Source organism: Orussus abietinus, unplaced genomic scaffold (genome assembly GCF_000612105.2).
Source record: "Orussus abietinus isolate OABI.00-Male unplaced genomic scaffold, Oabi_2.0 scaffold49, whole genome shotgun sequence".
Lineage (NCBI taxonomy): Eukaryota > Metazoa > Arthropoda > Insecta > Hymenoptera > Orussidae > Orussus > Orussus abietinus.
Window position 1 is genome coordinate 551,343 of NW_019394595.1, and position 22,586 is coordinate 573,928.

The 22,586-nt window shown below is 53.1% G+C and overlaps 2 protein-coding genes across 3 annotated transcripts; both read right to left on the reverse strand.

Annotated features, from left to right (window-relative positions):
- Positions 1-183: 183 nt before the first annotated feature.
- LOC105700695 (laminin subunit beta-1) lies at positions 184-9,710 on the reverse strand. Of its 2 annotated transcripts, none has more exons than XM_012426811.1 (11): positions 9,421-9,710; positions 9,142-9,286; positions 8,211-8,258; positions 7,003-7,228; positions 6,024-6,901; positions 5,754-5,933; positions 5,354-5,679; positions 4,862-5,272; positions 4,597-4,792; positions 2,479-4,517; positions 184-1,981 (listed from the first exon to the last, which is right to left on the reverse strand). In XM_012426811.1, the coding sequence occupies exons 2-11, from the start codon at positions 9,218-9,220 to the stop codon at positions 1,010-1,012; spliced, it is 5,355 nt and encodes a 1,784-aa protein (XP_012282234.1). In that variant the 5' UTR covers positions 9,221-9,286; positions 9,421-9,710; the 3' UTR covers positions 184-1,009. The 2 variants fall into 2 exon arrangements, with proteins under 2 accessions (XP_012282234.1, XP_012282233.1); XM_012426810.1 differs by having other exon boundaries at positions 7,003-7,246.
- A 4,222-nt stretch (positions 9,711-13,932) lies between these two features.
- Positions 13,933-18,238, reverse strand: LOC105700696 (glycine receptor subunit alpha-2). The gene is made up of 9 exons (XM_012426812.1): positions 18,046-18,238; positions 17,285-17,429; positions 17,127-17,209; positions 16,712-16,855; positions 16,569-16,651; positions 16,137-16,271; positions 15,978-16,078; positions 14,525-14,848; positions 13,933-14,085 (listed from the first exon to the last, which is right to left on the reverse strand). Exons 1-9 carry the CDS (start codon positions 18,126-18,128, stop codon positions 13,933-13,935), a joined length of 1,251 nt encoding a protein of 416 aa, XP_012282235.1. The 5' UTR covers positions 18,129-18,238.
- Positions 18,239-22,586: the final 4,348 nt, after the last annotated feature.

A 22,586-nucleotide genomic window follows, 5' to 3' on the forward strand; every position in this document is an offset into this window, starting at 1 on the left:
GTGGATAATCTCGAGGAAGCGGGAAAATGTTGTTTCTTCCCCCGTCCCGATAAGGACCGAGCGAATTTCCGGTGCCGGAAGTGGGAAGCGACCCGCGTTAGCCGCGATTTATCGTTTTACCGGGTCCATCGGTTTCGCGTAAAGTCTTAAAAGCGGAGAAAGAAAACGATCGACGAGCGAACGTTGAATTTCTGACGTCGAGTAGGCTCTACTTAACGCTTTTCTTTTATTCCTCTTTGTAATATAATTTTCTCGAGGGTACATTCGTAACAAAGTATTAAATATAGGATTAAGACGATGCGAAAGTGACACCTAAGGGGTCGATCGTGCCGTCACCGGTTTTTTTCGATGGTAATTAAGTAAATAAACGAAAGTTATATTGTTTCTGGCGGAAAAGTCGGTGCCGGTACGTGGGCAAACGGCCTTACAGCCTCCATGTACACGTAGGAGAGTTTCCGACGTGCCGGTACTCATTCGCCGATTCGCAGAAAAATCTCATAAACGAGACCCCATAGATGCCGCTTTCGTCCCACCTCGAGGGGTTTTGGTGTAAGTATTGCGAGTCGGCGTCTGGCCGTCCGTTGCAGACGCGCCGACGGTGGGTTCGTCCGTCAGCCGCCGAACGGGGTGATTATGCACTTATGTTACGACGAACGACGAGGGTCGACGCGTTTTGAATTACCGCTCTTCGATTTCTTTTCCTCTCTTTTTCGTTCTAGGCCGAGGCAGCTAATCGACGAATCGGCCGAAGCGACGATACGTCCGGCGCCGTCGAATCGCCGCCATACGAGTCATCGCCGAGAGATAGACCCGGATGAGTCGGTGCTCCTTTTTGAAAGGACCTCCCGCTGGACCTCGAGGTAGAAAAGAGACCGGAAGTGGCGTCCTCCCACGCTCGGGGAAGGGACGACCTCGAGGTCGCTATCACGTGGTCCATGAAAGCGGGCCTACCGGGCCCGGCGTCGCGAAAATCGACGCCGACGACGACTTCGACCGGAGACCCGGACCTCTAGGAGGAGCACCGTCTGTACAGCTGGGACTTGGTCTCGATCTCCTGGAGGTGTCGGTCGATCTCGGCGGTGAGGGAGTCGACCTCGCCGGTGAGATCGCTCAGCATCCTCTCGTTCTCCTTGTAGACGCCGTCCATGCCGTCCAGGTCCTTGAACTTGGTCGAGGTGTCGGCGGTGAGCTCGGACGCCCTCTGGAGAAGCCTCTTGGCGCGCTGGATGTCGTCCCTGCTCTTGTTGGCCCGATGGTCCAGGAGGCCGTTGGCTTTCTTGTACTCGGCGGCCAGACGGTCGGTCTTGGCGTCGACGTCCCGGGCCTCCTGGGCGACCTTCCGGGCCTCCACGCCGATCTCCTGGTTGATCACGAAATCGTTCTTCACCGAGTCGGTCTGCAGCCGCTTGAGGCGGCCGTCCAGCGCCTCGACGGCGCGCGTCGTGTTGTCCGCTTTCTTTTGGGCCCGACCCGTCTCCTGGACGATGTCCGCCAGATCCCGTTCGGAGAGGGCCACGTCCTTCTCGGCCTTGTCGATGGCTGCCTGAGCCTGCTCCTGGGCCTGCTGGGTGTCGCTAAGCAGGTCGACCACCTTGCCCGCCAGGGTCTGCCCGTTGACCGCCTCGTTTTTCGCGGAGCTCGCCCTGGACGCCAGTTCCTTCGCCACCTCGATGTCGTCGGCCGTGTCCTTCAGGATCTTCTCCGAGTCCGTCAGCGAGACGACGATGCCGCTGATCCTGCCCGCCAACCGCTTGATCTCGTCCGGCTGCAGCTCGATGTTCGTCGCCAGCACCTGCTCCGCCAGGTCGCGAACCATCGCCGGCGTCGGCTGGTCCTCCTTCAGGATCGCCCAGATCTTCTCGTTCGCCTCGGCTAAAGCCTTCGCCAGGACTTCCGTGCGGTTGCGGGCCACCTGCGCGTAGTTGAACGCGTCCTGGCTGTTCGACCTGGCCGCGGTCGCGTCCTGCTTCGTCTCGATCATCTGCAACGAGGAAACGTGCTTTCTAACGATTATTACTCACCGCACCCAGGATCGAGGAAACCGGATTTCCTCTTTCGGCACTTCTATGAACGTGCCCTGATAAAAATCGATGGAAATTTTCATACACTTTTACATACCTCATAAATAAAGGTTGCCACAGAAAAACGTCAAATGGAATAATTACAAATTAAAAAATGTATAAATACACATAACATTGTAATATACACCATATCGGTGTATTTATACTCAAATTAAATGTAACACTATATTATAATTCTCTTTAACGGACAGACGCTAAATGTGATGTTACAGGGGCAACGTAATAGGCGTCGAAATAACTAATGATTGAGGGTGTAAATTTACAGGAGCATTTTTATCAGTGTACGACTTATGCGACACTTACCTTGACCCTTTTTGTCCTAACGAAAAAAATCGGAAACTAACTGGATAACTACCCCCACGAAAAGCCCCCGATGGATCATTCCGAATTTACTCACGTTCCTGAGAAGTTGCTCGGCCTCGTCCTTGTGGGCCTTGATTTGGACCGCTTGGTTCCTGGCCACATCGAGAGCCTGATTGGCCTTGGTGACGGCGCCAAGATCGCAGGACAACCCCCCGCAGAAACCGCAGGCGGCACCCCCGCACAGAGCGCTGCAATCCGTCACGTTTTCTCCGCACATCGCGAGATTGACCAAGGGCATGTCCCGGTCGACGTCCTCCAGTTTTCCTCGTAGTTCCACCAGCGCCTCCTTGTTCCTGCGCTGCGCCTCGTCCACGGCGGCCGAGTTCTTGGCGAGCAAGTTCTCGGTGTGCTTCCGGTACCGCTCGGCATCGCCCAGAATGCTGGTGGTGCCATTGGCCGTCTTCTCGGCCTGGCGGGACTGGTCGGCCATCTGTAGGGTGACATTGAGAGCCCCCTGCACGTTGGCCTCCTGCAACCTGGTGGCGTTCTCCCTGAGCTCGTTCGCTCCACGATGCAGCCCATTGGTTCGGTTCTTCATGTTCTTCAGGGCCGCGTCCGCCAAGCTGACCTTCTGGCCGACGCTCTCGAGGAGGTCGTCGACCTTGTTGAGGAGATCTCCCGAGTTGGAGACCCCTGCGCCCAGCTTGTTGGCTAGCTCTGCCAGCTCGTCGAGGTCCTGGCTGCGCACGGTAGCGTTTGCGACGAGATCTCGTACCCGGTCCAAACTCGTCAGCATGTTCTCGAACTCCTGACTGTACACCCCGGTGGTTCCAACTTTCTGAATGCGCGAGGCCTCGGCGATGACGGCGTCGGTCCTGTTCCGCAGACCATGAAGAGCGAGGTCCCAGTTGTCGAAGCACTCCCCGCAGGGGCTGCAATTTGGCGCGAACCCGATGTAGCTGCGGTCGCACCTGTCGCACTTCTCGCCGCCGATGCCCCGGTGGCAGGCGCAGGCCCCGGTGTCGCGGTCGCACTGCTGGCTGGCCGAGCCGACGAGATCGCAGTCACAGGGGTAGCACTCGACGTTGGGGTTGCCCCAGAAATTGGCCTGGCACTCGTTGCACCTCCTGCCACCAAAGCCGGGCCGGCACTCGCAGGTGCCGTCGTAGGGGTTGCAGCGATCGGACACGCTACCGACGGCGTCGCACCCGCATGGATCGCAGCCCTCGCCGCTGGCGATGCGCCAGTGGTTTTCCTCGCAGGCGTCGCAGAGTCGGCCGACCACGTGAGGCAGGCAAGGACACTGGCCGGTCCGGTGGTCGCAGGGTCCTGCAGCCCGGTCAGTCCCCAGGACGTCGCACTGGCAGTCCTGGCAGTCCTGCCTAGTCGCGTCCCCGTAGAACCCGGCCCTGCAGACCTGGCAGTGGGCGCCGTCCGTGTCGTGGAGGCAGCGCAAGCAGCGCCCGGTCACCGGGTCGCAGTTTCCGGATTGGGCCAGGTCGGTGTTGTTGCTGCAGTCGCAGGCGATGCATCCGCCTCCGGCGACCTCCGGGTTGCCGTAGTAGTTGTCGGCACAGCCCTCGCACCGCGGCCCCGAGTAGCCCCGGTAGCACTCGCAGATCACGTCGTGGGTCACCGAGTCCAGAGAGCAGCTGTCGGCGTAGGAGTGGCCCGAGTCCCGGCTACCCGGGCACGGGCACGACCTGCAGGGGATGTCCACGCCGATGCGAGGGTCGCCGTAGAAGGACTCGACGCACCTGTCGCAAGTTCGCCCTGTCGTATTATCACGGCACTCGATGCAGGCTCCCGTCTTCGAGTCGCAGTTGTCCGCGTGGCCGTTGCACTCGCACCGCTGGCAGTGCGGGAAGTTCCAGAAGCCGGGCTCGCACTGACCGCAGGTGCGGCCGTAAGTGTTGGGTCGGCACTTACACCTGCCGGTCTCCACGTCGCAGAAGTTGTCCAGAGCGCCAACGCTGTCGCAGTCGCAGGGAACGCAGCCCTCGGGACCGAATCCGTAGGTCCCGGGCGCGCAGCGGTCGCAGCGACGACCCACCACGTTTGGCTTGCAGGGGCAAATTCCGCCGTATTGCTTACACAGCAGACTGTGGGAGCCCGTTCGGTTGCATTCGCAGGCTACAAAAAGGGAACGCAATGGAGTTATTAACATCGTCCACGGGATAACTAACCTCTACGTCGGTTCGCCTCGACTTACCGTGAGCACCATCGAACACGTAGTACCCTATGCTGTTGTGGAACTTTCCGCAAATCTCGATCAGGTCGTTTCGATAGCCGCCCACCTCGTCCAGGAACTCGTTACAGCGATACCTCTCGTACTCCTGACGACGCAGCTCGCCCAGTCCGGACTCGCTGAAGAACGGGATGGTGTCTATCCGGGGTCTGAGAACGATCTAAAAAGTGGCATACGTAGATGACGACCTTAGGTAACCGTATTTGGATCCATCTGTAGTTTTACTTACCGAATCCACCAGTATCGACGCGGATGGAGTGTCCAGGTGTCCTCCGTACTTCCGGAACTGCAGCATGATGTTGTACCGCTTGCCCTCTTCCAAACAAACCGACGGAATTGCCACGGCACTGTGAGAGTTCGCCAACAGCTGCACTCGAAGACGATCGTCGTCGGGTCTCCAATCTACGCAAGGACCCTCTCTGTCTACCCGGCCGTCTCGTTCGATGATGATCTGCACGTCCTCCCAGGCGCCAGGGTGAACCGGCTCGTAACGGACGACGATGTCGTACCACATCGACCTACGGATGTCATCTACGGTGAAGTTCAACGTGGAGCCTTCCAACGCCTTCATGAATCCAATTCCGGTCCAGGTGTTGTTCCTTCCGTCTCTGAACGGTTCTCTAATGACCACTTGGCAATTCTACGACGATAAGTGAAAGACGGATATTTATACATATTGCTGAAATAGAGGTACAAACATCCTAATCGCAAAACCACGTACATCCGTTGCTCTGGACAACTCTCCCTCGTAGACGAGGAAATCCAACGAGCCGGTGTAGTAGCTCTGGTCCGGTTGGTTGCAAGTCCTGCCCGCAACGTTAGGTCTGCAGCGACATTGGCCGGTTATGACGTCGCAAGAGTTCTCGTAGGCGCCACCAGGATCGCAGTCGCAAGGCTTGCAGCCGTCGTGCTCGTCCGACAGTCCCCAGTACTCTGGTAGACACTGGTTGCAGTCTCTTGCAGTGACGTACCTCTTACAGGTGCACTCGCCGGTGATCGTGTTGCATCCCTGATTGTCAATGGTACCGAGAGTATTGCAGGTACAAGCTGGAATAAGCAAGTTCTGCGTGAGATCATGCACTTGCGACCCTATAAAAGTCGCTCCAATGAAGACACCTTACCTTGACACCCTTCGGGATTGTTAAGATCGAAATTCCAGAATCCGTTTTTGCAGCGGTCGCAGCGCCGACCCTCGACGTTGGCTTTGCAGTGACAACGTCCAGACTCATCACCACTTAAAGGATCGGTTCTAGAGTCGCAGATTCCGTCGTCCAAGGAGCCGCTAGGATCACAGTCGCAGGCTGCGAAAAAGTTGCAAGTTAACGTTAAGCCGATAAGACTTCCGGAGTAGTTCCAAAGCGATTGGTCGACCCACGTTAAAGACAACTTACGCTGGCAGGCATCAGGATCCGAGATATCCTTGCTGACGTCGTGGTAGTAGAACGGTTTGCACTGCTCGCAATTTTGCCCCCGCGTATTGTGCTGACAATCGTCGCAAACACCTCCGGATACCCTGCCGGACCTCTCGTAGACAGCCTCGTCGAAGTGGCAGGACGTCGTGTGGCCATTACAATTACACCTCCTACAAGCATTTGTCTGCTTGCCCACCGCAGGTTTCCAGGGCAAGTCGTTGTAGAAATCCTCGCAGTTCTCGCAGTTGAGGCCCTTGGTGTTGTGGGTGCACTCGCATCTGCCGTGTACCATGTCCTCCTCGTGGACGACGCCCGGAAGAGGCAAGCACCTCGAGGCGTGGCCGTAACAGGAACAGGATCCACGAACGACCATATCCTGGATGGAGTAGTAATACTTCTCTCGGATCTCCGCGCGATCGTCCAGGAGGTCGTCGCCGAGGGTGTGCAGCCTCGTGAAGTTGATCCTGAGGTTGGTCATCTTCAGGAGGTTCTGCACCTCCTTCGAGTACGGGTTGTCGATCTGCAGATTCGGCGGTAGGACCCTGAAGATGATCTCCCCACCGGAGGACGGAGCCACGTTCGAGTACCTTGACTCGCAGATCACGTCGGTCAGTTTCCTCGGAGAGGTCGTGGGAACCCCGGGGAAGGACTGCTCGCAGTCGTGGGCAAAGTATCGGTACACCTGCCACGTTTTGCCGAAATCGTAGGATCTCTCGATCAACATGGCCGCCGGTCGGAAGGTTTGGAAACGGATGATGATGTGGGTGAAGTGAAATTCAGCCTCCAGGTCTAGACGCAGGGTGACGTTCTCCACGCCGTTCTCCGCCTGCCACCAGGTCTCTACGGATTTCTTGCGACTTGCAAGAAAAAGAAACGGGTGAATACCAAAATTTCAACCCGAACGATTCCGGACTATCTCTGTCTCTCTTTTTCTCTCACATACTCCCAACATACTCACTTGCTGATGATGTTTTCCACATTGTGTTGCTTTTTGGGTAGCGAGGCGTCGCAAAAGAAGCACTTTTTTCTCTCCTTCAGGTGGGAGACTATGCAAAATCTCTCAGGTCCTCTCAGTCCGCAGGTGGAGGAGGCCGAAAGTCGATCCTTTCGTCCGATGAGCAGATTCCCGGTTGCAGGATAACAGGAACTCTGTTCGCAGGGGTGAGGCCTCTTCGCGTGAGGACCTGATGGCATGGAACGGACTTCGTTACGACCAAGAACGCTGGATAGTTGGACCTTTCGTTCCTTGAGATAGGCGATTCGGACACGAGAAAAAGGGGAGTCCGGAATCGAGAGTGCAGGGCAGAACGGGAAAACGACGGCAAGCAAGGGAGCGAGTTAGGGTTCCCAAAAGTCCTGAACCTGTATCGGGGAGGGCCTCCGAGGGGCGGTGGTTGGACATCCCTACCCACGTTGAGTCAACGTATTCAATGTTCGCGTTAAACCCATTTGAAAGGGGACATTGCATATTCATCGAACATCCGCTGTCACCTGTTGAACATACTTAGCATGCCCAACATACCCTGGACCTCCCCACGCTGCACTTGTCGTGTAAGAAATGGTCTTTGCATGGGTTTCATTTCAACCCCCATTGAACGCGTCGTGTCACGTGGGTAGAGATACGCGGACGTGCCGGATTTATTCGTACTAATTTAGGTTAGGTCTAAGGCTCCGAGGCTCCTGAGGGTCCTCTCGAGGGAGGCGGGTAATAAAGCGGGGCGTGGGGTTGTTTCATTTGAGTCCTGGAGGACATGGGTGACAAAGCAATCGGGTCGTGTCATCGGGCATCGTGCGATCGAGTTTCCACTGCAAGAACCAAGGGGGCTACCTCTCGCTCTGGGATTCACCGAGGCAGGCCAGTAGGGACGTTCGGTCATCGCCTCCGCAGGTAGCATGTCGCCACGTTGGCTCGGTCCTAGAACACCCCCTTAACTTACACAGGACCCTTAGTGCACCCCACCTGTCCCGAGGCCGCCCTCGTGCCTGGACTCTCCGCCAATTCGCGAGTGGCTGGGACTCGAACTTTTCACCGAAGAGACCCCCGAATCGTGCCACACCCGAGAACCACCCCTTGCGGCTCTCGTACGAGGAATTTGAAAAGGTTTCCTGCATTTTGCGAGGCGTCGACACGACGAAATACGTTCGTTACGTGAGATAAGGTCTTACCTCTTGCTGGGACTCGACGTTCTCCGTTGTACTGCTCATTCGTCGAACCTGTTGAAACGGAAGAAAAGCATTCGGTTAGAAGGGCAAAGTGATTTCTTTGAGCGTTGTTTGATACGAAACGGGTGGGTGAATCGTGGAGTCCTCTTTTTCGAGAAAGGGTCCCCTTATCGAGCGCCGTTCCACATCGCTATCACTCGCCGAGGCGGATGTTTACGATAGGAAGCGTCCTCTCGTGAATATCCTGGATGTTGGTTACTCGACTCCGTCAAATAAGCGAGGAAACGCTTTCCGTGCTTTGTATCTATTCCCCTTCCTCAATTTACACGGTTTCGAAATGTCATTATTTTTTTTTTTAAGCTATTTAAAATAAACATGTATTTCTAAAGTTTTCAATATTTTTTCTTTTGTCCCGATAGACCATATTCGCGCGATTTTCATTCGCTTAAAACGAATCCACGTGGAACGGATACTCCGCGTAAATTGAGGGACGGGGGTAGTTTTTAGTTTTCGACGGCGCGAGTTTCGACCTCACTTCGAAACGAACGCGAAGACTTCCATTTACATTTCGTTCCGCGCGAAGAAGGTACTTCGGAGGGGACGTTTATATTTCGGGACTAAAATAATCTATCGGGTTGAGGACGGGGTCACGGGGTCGAAGCGGTATCTAATCGCGGAGGATAAAGTCACGGAGTCTTGCGAGGGGTTTCGGTGGAAATTAGAGTAAAGTGCTTTCAACCCGTTTCCGGCCCTTTCAGATAAACCGCCCCGCTTCGTTCGCATCGTTTCCCAGCTTCCGGATTGCGGCGAAATTGTAACCGATTGAGTATCGAGATCGTTTTTGATTATTATCGCCCTTATACGAACGTGATTTACTACCGCTTGTGCCCTTCGTGCATTTCAAAAACTTGCAAGTAACCGTATGAGTATTTACCTAAGGAGACGACGACGAAGAGGATAACCGTGAAAGCGAGACGATGCATGATTGATTTGGTCCAATCAACCGATCGCATCCTCCAAACGCATCGACGAAAGCCGATCTTAACACAAGGGCTACGTTTTCCCTTTCTCCCTCCGCTCTGAATAGAAGAGAAACAACTTTTCGTTAAAAAGTTTCACGCAAAGTATGGCAGTATACGAATACAATAACGATAAATTGGCAACACTGACCAACTACCACGAGAAGTTTCGCTTTAAAAATCCGGAGACTCACCAGACGTTCCACTCACTCCTCGGTCCGAGAAGTTCCCATCGAGATGCAGGGCGCGTAGCACGTGTTCCTTCCTTACCGACCGAGACGCGTATCAAATCTCGTACCCGAATGGCACCGGCGCGGATGCGAGTGCGTGCGGACTGTTGCGCACCTGCTCTCGGCCCGGTTGTTCCGGGTCTTGGATGCGCCGTGCACGGAGGCGATCGGGTCGGTCGGATCGGCAAGAGTCGCCGGGACGCTTCTCGTTAGGAGGCTGCACCGGTACTCGGCCCTGCTCGGACCGCGTCGGAGCAGCCGGAGACGAGAGTACTGGCGGCGCCGGAGAGAGAGCAGGAGAGCGCTCGACGCGACCCGAGGTCGGCCGAACCGGCCCGAAGCCGCCCGAAGTCGAAGGGACGCTATCTCGGAGCGCTCGTCGCTTATGGTAACTTTTCCTCTTTGGATCCGTGTATGGGTTTATGTGTCATTGCGCTTTCAAAACGGACCAACGTTCCGATGATTTTCCCCAATGGTCGCTCATCCGACCACCGGCGTTGCTTAAGATTGCGAATGGCCGTTAATTAAAGTAAGTTTATCAGAGAACGAGAAGACGTATGAAACATTTGCCTACGGGCTGTTTTATCTCAAGCTTTACGGAGAATTTGAGTGAAAATAAGTTTAATAATAACGGTTATACGTTTTTATCACGAATACCCCTGTCGTCGTTGTCGGGCGAACAAAATGGAGCTTGTAGTCGTTTTTCGACGATCTTTCCTTAAAAAATGGCGGAGAAAGGCATCGCGATCCCAGCGGCAATGCCGGTCGCGAATGTTTCCGGGAAACCGACTGTCGCTTTGGGCTTCGTCGTCTTACGCCAGATGTTTCGAGAAGCTTTACTTAGGGCCGAAACTCGAGGCTGTCTAACTACCTACCGTGCACTTGACCACCGGGAACGAGACGGATTCTGAGGTCCCTTTGTTGCGTTAAATCTCCCTTTGTGGGCACAAGGACGCGCGATAAACCACCGCTGCCGAATTCCTCATCTCCGTTTTTCTCTCTCGAAAATCGAGTCCTTCCTTTCATTAGAACGTTTAAAAGGCAAATCTATTCGAGTATTATTTTTTAATTTCTCGAAAAATTTCCTGACACTCCAAGCGTTTTCCGAGGAAAGGCCATTTCTTTGTCAAAGCTCCAGACTTTTCTACAAACGGAGGCTTCGGTTTGGGTTCACGAGCAATGGAGACGGAAGCCGAACCTATGGGGACGCCTTTTTCTCCCATCGTCCATCGGTCTGCTTTATTTCGGTCCTTAAGAGGAGGATCTATTAATACTTCTTCCGCGGCGTGGGCGGGTCGAGGAACTGCGTTTACCGGCCGTTGTATGCCAACGAATTTATTTTACCGACCCTGCTCCCTTCTTCAACTTATTCTCTCATTTATAATACCAATGTTCATTTTAATGATTCAATCAAATATTTTTCTGCGTCCGTTCCGGTTACTTGTAATTGATTTCTCGAACGACCGATCCTCCAAATCCTGAGGTAGCTATCGAGAGATGTAAATCGAGTCCAAAGCGATCCGGTGAACCCGATCATCGATCTCCTCGTGAAACGATATAGGCTTCGCATGAATAAACAAGACGCCGGTGATGTGCGATATCTTTCTCCCTCTTTAGTCCACAGAAAAATCCGCGTCCGAGAAGCGGCAATATCGAGCCTTACGAATGCATCCCACCCACGCAATCGCAACGTATCGCTGCAATGAATGAAAGACGAGCTACAACTTATAACTTAATATCGCGATGACGCCTCTCTAGGCGAACAGAGTCATATTATGAACATAAGTAACCAAATCGAGTGCCGAACCGTTATTCGGTCTACTAATAGCCAGTTCATTTTTATCACGAATTTCTTAATAATTGATTAATTTATATAAAACTCTATTTCTAGGGTCAGGAGCTCAAACGAGTAATCGAAAATTGGAGTTGCCAGGATTTCACTCAGTCGTGATCCGGACTCTACAAAAAGGGACGTAAGTGTATATTTGGCGTATATTCTCTCCCGAGTTTCCTGATTTTAACTCGTGCGTTGTGGGAACGTCTCTCGAGACGCGAAGCAAAGAGCGGTCCACGTTCACACGTGCGGCACATTTGTTCGCCTCCGCCTCGGCCGCCCCTTTTTCTCTCCGATTCCCTTATCCTAAGGGCTGCCGAACGAGAGCGAAAGCGAGGACGACGAGAACCGTGACCCGGTGAGGCAACTTACGGCGAAGCTCCGAATATCGCGCACCCGATGACCTCGATTCCGCGGCTGTGCGTGCGCTTATCATCGAAATAAAAAACGCTCCCCAGACCTCGCTCCGCCGTGTGAACGTCCGTCTCCTCCGCTGTCTACGCGTGAATAAGGTTATATTTTATTTTAACCGTTAAATTATTAATTCCTAGAAAAATTATAGAGCGTGAATGTAAAATATGCACTTCGCGAGAATTATACAAGCGACCTTAGTCCGCAGTCACATTCGGAACGAGCTTTCGGGAAGGAAGAGGAGCGTAGGCGCGTTTATCACCAATCCGAGCCCGGACGTCGAGGCAGATAACGCTTCGATGTCTCTTCTTCTTTCCGACCCCTCTTTATTGCTTCCAGTGACTCCGCCGAGAGTCCCGTCACGTGCTCTGCAATCGAGAATGTTTTCGAGATCGAGTTCCGTACAGTCACCAGGAGTTAAATGTAGAAATTGATATTTCTGGGGTCGATAAATACCTGTGTATAATCCAATAATTAACGGAAGCTCGTATTTAGGTTCCGGCGATGACCCTTGCCCTCCGATATGCGGCTTACGTGTCTATCGGGACAAATCAACGCCTAATTATTTTTCACCTGGTTTGCGAAACAGAGTTCAAGAGCGTGCTCGGGGAATCTAGACCGACGAGGAAGTTCCTTCTGTATTTATAAAAAAGAATAGGAAAATAGGAAACGCACCTTTCTATGGGAAGGGAAAGTATCCCAGAAGAAAGTCAGATACAAAATGGATGACGTGCTTCAAATTTAAAGAAATTCTTCGAAGGCATCTCACGGTTGAAAAATTAATTGCACACCCTGGCGTAATCTCTCCTTCGTTTAATCAGTTTTGTATTTTACAGAAATCAAGGTTGATTCGTCTCTTAAGTGATAGCTTTGCTCGCGCGAACGTAATGGGCCCTATTGGACGTGTAGTTAGAAAACGTCGATTCACTCACAACAGAGAAGTAGGGAGAGCAGGGGGAGGAAACTTGCGGATAAGTCGATAATTAAGTATGCATAGAGAAAGAGGCAAGGAAAAGGACGCTCCACGACCGCGAGAACCCGGCAGCCCTTACTTTTGCGTTACTTTTGCAGGGTCGATGGCGCGTCTCTGAAATGCATCGCTAAAACGAACGTGACATCGCGCGTGATTACGCATTTGAGCTAGAAAAAGTTGAATTCTCTCGCTTGGTTTTCCCTCGGAGCGATTTTTATCTCGACGACGCGTATTCTTGCGGTCTATCTAAACTCTCAACTTTTTAAAATCGAAACGGCCTCGCACATGAGCCCTTGGGCACAAAATCGTAACGGGGAAAGGAAACTTACGATCTTTCGTGAAATCGACTAAATCTTACGCGATCGAGGCGTCGATCGATCGCGTTAAGGAGCTTCGTACATCGTGATTCCCCACGAAAGTTTACGGCTACTCCAATTTCTTCCTAATTCTCAAAAAGCACGAAATCGTCTAAAATTTTGACGCGGGTACTGCTTTACTAGAAGCGAGAGAGAGAAAGCGTATATTCATAGACTATGGAAATAAAATCTGAGTTCGATTAGGAATGACGCCATCTTTGTATCTTCGGATGGTGCGTCATGGCGACAACGCGATCTTCTTGTTAAACGTCAAATTCGAGGCTCTTTAAGAGGATGTGAAAGTGGGATCCGAAAGCTCAATCGTTCTTGAAACTTTTCTACAAACTGGGGGAGCATATCATTTAAGACATATATCCAGTTCGAAGAAAAGCTTCATAATCGAGACCTCTTTCGAGCCAATTTCACATCACCTTAAGGATCGAGGTGGCCGTCCTTCGGCACGAACGCGCCCTTTGGACGGCTCTCCCGTTCTCGCGTGCACTACGTCAACGGAAAGGATCGCGAAAAAGTCGAAGAGTTATCGTTCCGAAGGCGACGAAACAGGGCGAAAAGTCCCTCAAATGTTCGTCCGGAGAGGATCTCGTCGGCATAACCCCCACGTTTCGCGATTCGGGGTTCCCAGGGGTGGATGATCCCGTCAACTCGAGGGGAACGGTGAGCTTCTCCGCGCGTTTTCGGCCTAACCGCGCACAGTACCGCATATAAGTAGCAACGCAAGCGATTCCGGAGCCTAACGCGAGTCCGAATCTAACTCGTGACCTCTCGAACCTCGCGATCGTCGTCGATCGTCGCCAATCGTCATCGATCGTCATCGATCGCCGCCGATCGCCGCTGACCGTCGCCGTCGGCTTCCTGGGCGACCTCGCGACGCCGCGGTTCCTCTAGATGTACTCGGCGAACATGATCCAGTAGGTGACGTTCAGCAGGGTGAAGAGAAACGGGAAGAAGACGCGCGACACCCGGTCGATGTTGAGAGCGCGCATCCTCGCGCGCTGCGCCGGCGTCGGGCCGGGAGGCGGACCGGAAGTCGACTTCTGCGACCGGCCGGAGAGCAGCATCGCGTTCTCCTAGGTGACAAGGACCGCTTCTTCAGCGCAGCCAGGGAACCCGCCCCCGTGCCCCGGCGACGACGAACCGAGCGACATCGCGAGTTTGAAACCTCCGCGGAAGGAAAAGGCGAACAACGTGGAGATTTTGTGACTCGTTTGCGAGTTTGCAAGCATCGAGCGACATTTCCAAACATCTTATTTTTCGTTACTCATCAAATTTTACGACCGGTAGAGTTTTAAACATTTCCCCAAAATTCCTCCACGGACTTGATTTAGGAAAATTAATATTTTCACCAAACCAATACCCCCTTAACTCGGGCCACCAAAATGGCGGTTTCCACGTTAATTCCATATACTTCGGTTCCCCGACGGGACGGGACACGGGACGCGGGATAAGGACCCTCGCGGTCCATCCTTGCGTTACCTTGGTGGCGATGTCGAAGATCTTGTCGAGCTTGTTGCCATCCGGGGGGCCGCCGGCGGTGGCGGGTGCCGGGGGCGGCGGGGGTGGCTTGGCAGGGGGCGCGTCCGAGTCCCCGAGGACGATGTTCACCAGGCAGTACTCCATCAGGGCCATGAAGACGAAGACCGTGCAGACCGACATGAAGGCGTCCACCGCCTTCAAGTAGGAGACCGGCGGCAGGGACGCCTGGCTCTTCGCATGCTGCGTCGACAGTGTCAGAAGCGACGTCACCCCCAGCGTCACCCTGGCTGGCGCCGCTTCCGGTTTTATCCAGAAGGACACCCACTGCGGACCCGAGTCGACATCGGTGATGGGCAAGGGTCTCGCTAATCGTTTCCATCCGCGTGGAAGGAGCGCGGAATCGACGCGGAATCCACAAAGTCCGCGTCGATCCCGCGGGCTTTCCGCGCGGATGGAAACAAGGCATCGGTTTTGGTCTCGCAAAAAGTGCAAAGCCTTGACCGAGCAAGACCAAAACCGAGGTCTTTGGTCTTGGTCTTGCGTTTGCTCGTCCCTGGTTGAAACTATCGATCTCGGTTCAACCTCTAAATCCCCTACTTATTCTTCTGATCGTTCGGTTTGCCGACTGAAATTTCGGTTTCATTTCCCGAGCCGAAATTTTTATCCTACTTGGAATCTTTAATTGCGGGCTTTGAACAAGTTTTCAGACAATATTCTTTCACGTGCGAGATCCTACTTTAGACCATACAAATGGCAGATATTTCCATTTGTTCTGCTTGTGAGCCTAAAGTAGGACCTCGTCGATATCAAGTAGGACGTACAAGGTCGGAAATAAGGTCTGAAAAGTGAAACGAAACCAAAAGAGGTTGCACGAATTCAAAGTAGGGCTAAAATTTCAACTCGGGTTTGTTCGCCAAGAACGTCGAAGTTCATATTTTTCGCTAGAACCTTGAAGTCCTTGGGACGTCACAATTGACTCGAAACTTGACAAATGATCTTCAAACTAGTCATCGGAGAACGGAGAAAGTGAAATCCATTAACCCAGAGTCTAGATTTTCCGGTTAATTTTGCCCATATTGGAAATATGAATTCATTGCACCGTTGCATTCATAAACGGTAGAATCCTAAATATGTAACGTTCCTTTTGCGCCCATTTTGAAGCACGGTCACGAAGCAAAAGGTATAGAAATCGCGACAATAGATACGTTGGACATTCTTTTTACCCGAAAAATGCCCGCGACAAAAACGACTATCGCGTGCTCGGAACCGTTTTTAAATCCGCTTAAAAAACGTAAAAACAAGTCTAGCAACGAAAAATGGCCGCCACCCGTTTTCTGCCCTTCCCTCGCGAGTCCCTTCCACCTGCCTTTTGACCCACGGAATAACTCGGACTGGGAAGCCGAGGTGAAAACCGCGAAACCGAAATTCAAGTAGCCAGAGTCCACCCACTCACCGACATGATGACGATCAGACACGTGGGCACGTAAGTGTGGAAGAGGTAGTAGCCGAGTCGGCGCTTCAGGACGAAGATGACCTCCAGACAGGTAAAGTTACCTGAAAGCAAAGGCTCGGTGAGGATCCCGGTGCCCGGGGCACCTCGTAAACGGCGTACCCGTGGAGTAGACCTGCGTGCAATCGGCCGTGTAATTCTTGACGAGCTGCAACTGGGGCAGCTCGATGTTCTCGTCGACGACGAGAGGCACGTCGGGGTCCCACTGGAAGATCATTTCATCCGTCGTGTGCGACACTGTTGACCGAGTTGTTTCGTGTTTATCAATTTGAAAGGCACGGAGCCATCGCGGCTGCATTTACGCCGTTAAACGGGCCGTAAGCTTCGTAAGCTTTCGTTCGAGCTATCGACTTTTCGCCCATTCTTCCTCGTCCACTTTGCCCCTTTCGAGCCAGAGGGTGCAAGAGTGGATGACGTCGACGACGCGGAACCTCGCGCGATCGCCCCGAGAGAGAATCCTCTCCACCCCCCGCGAATTCCGCCACCCTCTTCCCCTCCCCCGCGCCCGATTTGCGCGGAATCGAGGCTACTCACGGCTCTCCATCTGCAGCTTGCACTCCTGGGTGTCGTGGGGATAGATCAGGAAATTCATGGCGCAGGACAGCTTCAGGGTTAGCCTGGAATGGAAAAGCGTCTCGGGTTCGTTCTGGGACTCGTCCCCGTAATCGCGTACGTACTTCACCATGTACAGGATGGTCTTGTCCTTGTAGAGCCACAAGTAATGGTTGGGTATCGTCATCGTCTGGAACGTCACGGACTTGGCGTTCTTGAAGAAGGAGTCCGGCCTCCACATGTTCTTCAGCCAGTCCACCTCCAGTAACCTTTAAGGAGAACCGAAACCCGCCTCAAATCGGTCGATTCGAATAAAACACCTTTTTTAAAATGGCATACTCCAGGATCGAACTGTCCTGGAGTATACCATTTGGGACGATACTGGATATAATTCGCGAAAATGCTGTCGATACGAATACGAACGTCGGTAACGTGCGTATTTAGAAGAATCGGTTTTACCGACGTCGATCAAATTTCTCGACGTGTTTCGCTTCATCTTAAGACCCTCCGATTTAACGTCGCGCCCCGATAATTACTCACCTGTATTCGGAGGTCATGTTCTCGGGCAGCCTCAGTCTGTTGTCCTTCCACGTTTGCGCGAAGAAGATGTCCGCCGCGTAAGTCTGCAACAGCACCGGATCGACTCGACTCCTTGGGACAGGTCGAGGGTAATCAATCAGGGGTAATCACTCCCTTACCATAGAGGTCTCATCGATGGAGTCCAGACCCATCACGGTCACGTGAAAGTACACCACCGTCGCCTGTCCGTCCTTTTTCGGCGGCCGCATCTTATCGTAGAGCTTCGGGTCTTCCGGCAGCAGGTCGTAGAATTCCAAACTCCTCCTGTAACCGTTCGGCACGACTTTCCGATTACCGATCGATCTCCCCTCGACGCTCGAATTTTCTACGACTCGTTTGATTTTCCGAGAGAGGTTTGTGAAAATTTATATTCCACGGTCGGGGTGGCGGGTAAAGGGGTCGATAGGTAAAAAATCCTCCTTTCGGGCGTAAACGATTTCACCGAAGGACAAATCCGATGTTCGCGATCTCTGATCGCTAAAAATCGCCCAAATCGAAAAGGATCAAATGCTCCAGAGGTCTCGCCGAGAAATCCTTCAAACGGCAAAGATGGCCGCTCGTGACATTCGATCGATCGCCCCGAGAAGTTGAATCGAACGAGGAATGAACGCGTTTTCGATTTCCCTATAGAAAATCCCGGCAACGACGCGTTACGATAAATTGCACGGTGTTCTTTGGTTTAACGTTGCGCCAATTTAGATAAGAAAGCTCCCGATAACGCGAAGAAGAGAACGCGACGCGGACCAAACCGAGCCGAATCGTTGTTTCTCTTTGCCACCCTACGAACGGCACCCCGATTCGTCGGAGCAGGCTTTCCAACCCGCGTTATCCTCCCGGAACCCGAATAAAACAAGTCAGGAAGAAGCAAAGAGTCGCTTACTGGGCCCCCGCGCCGGCGGCGAGGAGGAGCAGCAGAAGCGAGGCGAGGAAGACGGAAGACGCGCCGCCGCGTGCCTCCTCCATGGCGAGGGTGTTCCTCAGAGCATGTTCAGGGACCGAGTCGGGACCAGCGGAAACCGGCTCGTGTCGGGCCTTCGGGGTGGCTCCGGGAGAGCCGAGATGCGACGCAAGGCCTCGTGCCGACCGACTGACTTCTTGCCGAGATTTTGCCCAACTTGCAGAATCGGTTGCAGTGGGAGGCCAGAGGGATACGGAAGGTGCCCCCGCCACTTCCTCCGTCGCTCTCCCCCTCGCAGGGTGTAGGGGTGACGTCGCGCGTTGTCAGGGAACGACTCGATGGAAGGGCGGAAGTGTTCTCTGCCGCGCCGCGACGAGTCCGAGGAAAGAAGTGGTAGTAATCCCTCTGGACCCGGAGCTGCCAACCCCTGCGATCCCTCTCGGCGCCGACCCCGACCCCGGGCCGGCCGCGGACCCTATCCGGGAGACTCCTGGACTACGTAGGGCAGGTTCGGGACGGGCGCTCTCTTTCGCGGAGGACTCCTCGATTGACCCTTCGGGGACGGAATGGACGAAATTCGTCGACGCGTGCAGGCGATATTGGACCTAACGAGGAGACGGAGGGTTAAGGTCGCATCGAAACGGCTTTCGAGATGTCGATCGTTATGGAACTTCTCAAACGATCGGGCACATCCGATTCGGAGGAATGTTTCTTAAACGATCGATCCCTCGGATGCCACTTTTACGTCAGCTCAACTGTAACCGTGAACGTGTACGAAGAATTGACAAATAAATTGCGGAAAAATTAATGTCGCATCCTATTTCGGCAGTTTTATCGTCCAGCTGGAAGAACTCTTCTCGTTATAACTTCGGTTACCCTTAAAGTATTTGCGAAGACCTTAATCCCTCCTCCCTAGGGGGAAACGATCGAGGTAATGCAGTTCGCGCTCCCTACGAATTCGTATCAACGTTTTTATTTCAAAGTTCGGATTTCCGTTCAAGGACCACCAAATATTTTCTTCTCCTCGGCACTCTACCGAAGGAGCTTTCCCGGATATCGGATCCGCGATTCTCGGTTTGAGGCTACGCGACCGGAATCGAGTCGACGAGCGCGTCGGAGAGGGTAAAAAGTAGAGTTTTAACGAGGCCTCGCTGCGAGAAGTTTCGAGAACCTAATGGCGGGATTTAATGTCGAGGTTATTAACGAGAAATGTGAGACTCGAAGGGGAGATTGCCCGCTGATATATCCGATGGCGACAGTTCTTCCTTCGTAGGAAAACGTGGAAGGCGACTCGTGACTTCGATGCTTTCCGTTCGCCCCCTTCGACGGACCTTCAAACATTTTTCCTTCCCTTCGAGTTTCTTTTTTTTTTTAAGTTTCATCCGGTCGTTTCTACATTTTCACGATATCCGTTACATGGGTACCGATGTCAACGTTTTCTTGTAGGGGATACAGGGGTTTGAAGCAATTTTCGAGGGGATTCATGACATCATGCGAGGATCGAGGACACCCCATCGAGTTCCTTGACGGAATCGAAGGAAAAATTGAATTCAAAGTCTACTTCCTGGTCCCTAATCACCCCGCAATCGCGGAGACCGGGCGCCACGGGGAAGGGCCCCTTCGACGCGTCGCCCCCACCGAAACACGTCGACCAGGGCGGGGGGCAAAATCGGGAGGACCGGGTGGCGTGGCCACGCCGGTCGATATATCGATCCTCGAAATTGTGCCGCGAATAGAAAGCGTCGCCCTAGGTGGAGTGGCCACTCTCCGCGGAGGAGGCTCGAGCCTCGACCGGGGACGAGGGAACTCGCGGGACCGAGCTTGGCGACGAAGGTGGCGCGGTGCCCATCCCGGGGAGGGGAAGATAAGTATCTCTCTCTTTCTCTCTCGTCCCCCCGCGGGGGTCGGCAGAGGCAGCCGAGGCCACCCCACAATGTCCGCAATTATAATCGTTAGAGGCGGAGGGCGGCGAGACGAGAGCCCCTCGGGGAAGCGTTCGCCTTCGGGAGTCGAGACGTCGGCTTCGGGGAGTCCGGATTCCGTGGCGGAGGTTCCCTTCCGGAGGTGGAAGGGAATCGGCGCCGAAGGTCGCCGGGCCAGGGTCGGCTTTCGGCGATCGCGCATTCGCCGTGGGAAGGATCCACAATGGGCTCCTAATTGCCGAGAGGGTCAGGGATAAGGTCGAGGGAGCCTCCGATTCGCGCCACTTCCGGTCCGCCGGGATTCCTATCGAGGGGCGAAGGCTTTATCTTCGCGGCTTCCCAAACGAGCGGGAAGCCTCGGGGAGAGATCGCGGTCCTACGTGGAACCCTTTAATCGCGCGCCTCGAGGTGACTCGTTTATGAAACTTTTCCGCTATGGGTTTAAGGCAGAGTCGAAATTTCGACTCCTCGGCGGTATTCGGTAGCCATCGATATCGATGACTATCGAATTGGCGGACGGAATCCCCGCGAGATTTAGCCCGCAGAATCGCCCCCCGTTCCAAACTCGACGTCATCCGGAGGTCCAAGCACGAGTCGACGGGGAACGAAAGTCCCTCTCTCTTCCGTCGTCGAAGTCTCCACGGGGTAGGTGGGGTCGGAGAACCAGGTCGAGAAAGGTGGCACCGACTGGGCGCAAATTAGATTGGCGAACCGTCTTTCGAGGGCGGGGACGGGGGCGACGACGTCGCGTTCCGCGGACGTCAGCTGGCGCGCCGTCGGTATCGCGCGACGTCAAGGTGGCCAGGGGAGAGGAGGGTCTCACCTAACCCGGACCCCGTCTTTGGCGCGATAAGCACGCTCGCCCCCTCCGTCCTCCTTCCGCCGATTGGCGAAGTAGGCGATGTTACCGCATCTCGCCGCAGTGATCGCCTCCGATCCGGCCCCGAGCGGTCGAGTCCGAGGCCCGTAATTGGCACGATTTCGACCGACTCCCAAATTCTCTCTTTCTCCCGGAGTTCAAAATAGATCGAGGGGGCATTCGCTCAGGAAGTCATGGATCGTGACGCTTTAAATTAGCTGGAAATCATTGGAAATCCCCAAATACCGTCACTTATTACCGAATCGCATTGTTGTTTATCATATAAAATCAAAGCGAAATAAATCATCCACGAGTTCACGCATAAATATTTTTCGCGGTAGTCGCATGCCTAACCCTCTATAGAGACGCGGGACTGCCAAGTTATTTTTTAATCTTATTTGATTTTTCACGGGGGATCGGCGGGCAATTTCTCAACTACGACTAGTTGATCTCGGATTAGTAAAATTCGTATCCAAACAAAGATTGTGTCCGACAAAAATTAGGCTAACCAAAAATTAAAATCCGCTCTCGAATAATCACCCGAAGTCGAGCGACTCGTTTTAATCACGCGTTGAGTAATTCTTCATTCAAGAATTTTAATTCGGGCGTTGGGACCGTCGGCCTTAAGGATTCCTTTCGTCGGAATTATAATTTTTAATTCTTTCCGCGTTAGTCCACGATCTTATGGAACGACCCAACACTTTACTCCGTTAACAGCTTTACCTATAAGGATCATAAAGATTTGACGCAAATGGGTGGCGTACCCGGTTGGCGATGCACTTGTAAACTCGTAAAAGTGCATTAAGCGTTGTTTGGATCATTATTCTCCCACGTTAAAAGGGACGTATACCCAAGTACGTCTACCGATCACTGAAAAACGCTCAACTACGATATTATCGCGTCTTTATTATCCATATAGCCAAAGAAAAGTCAGGTGTCCTGGATCCAGAAAGTAGGTACATCGTGTCGAAGATTTCGCGTTATTATTAGATTAGATTACTCTCGTCTAGCTATTTATATTATATCGATTGTACTATTTATATCGCCTTTCGTCGTTCCTCGTATCCAGTCGGCCCCGATGGTGCGGGCAGATCTCCTCGTCGAGCCAAATAATTAAAATAAAATTGAAGGGTTAGAGAGAGGAGTGCTCGCGTTTTCATTAGGACACCCCAAGTGCGTTTGGTGCACTCGACACTCTTCGCGAGAGGCCTACCCTCTCGAGAGGGAAACTCGCGGTTACGTCCCCGCTTTTACACACTTTACCCTGAAGAGGTGCAACTTTTTAATGCGCTTTACCTCTCCCCGCTTTTCTTTCGGCGTATCGAAGAACACGGCGACGAATCCGGCGATATTTACACAATGCGTCAGATAAATTTAGCCGTACATGTGCGGACAGACATTGAGACATTGCATGTACTTAACTTTGTTTCATATTTTCAAGTATTTTTGGTTCATCATTGTGTACTGCAGATATGAGTTCCAAATGAGGAGTCATCGGCAACACCCTCGTGACTGGTTTCATGATCTTTATCAGGAAATTTGTTTCATGCAAATTTTGCTTCAACGGGCAGGTTTTGCGTTAAATCTTTCGAACCTTTAATTCTTCTACATAATTAGAAATGACCCGAGATGCGAAGGGACCTCGCTAAGGTAATGAGTGTTCTGTAATTGGGTACTCGATCTCGGACGTCACGCGACAGCAAACAGCGACGCTTACGGACGTCACGGAAAGCTGGGTCACG

Bases quoted from the DNA above. Each gene is read 5' to 3' on its own strand.
- LOC105700696 (XM_012426812.1), bottom strand. From the start codon at position 18,128: ATGGAGGAGGCACGCGGCGGCGCGTCTTCCGTCTTCCTCGCCTCGCTT. The intron at 16,856-17,126 runs GTGAGTAATTAT...TTCTCCTTAAAG, and splicing joins AACATGACCTCCGAATACAG to GTTACTGGAGGTGGACTGGC. The intron at 16,272-16,568 runs GTGAGTAGCCTC...CTCGGTCAACAG, and splicing joins CAAGCTGCAGATGGAGAGCC to TGTCGCACACGACGGATGAA.
- LOC105700695 (XM_012426810.1), bottom strand. From the start codon at position 9,220: ATGCGATCGGTTGATTGGACCAAATCAATCATGCATCGTCTCGCTTTC. The intron at 8,259-9,141 runs GTAAATACTCAT...CCGTTTCAACAG, and splicing joins CTTCGTCGTCGTCTCCTTAG to GTTCGACGAATGAGCAGTAC. The intron at 1,982-2,478 runs GTGAGTAAATTC...TCCTCGTTGCAG, and splicing joins CCGAGCAACTTCTCAGGAAC to ATGATCGAGACGAAGCAGGA.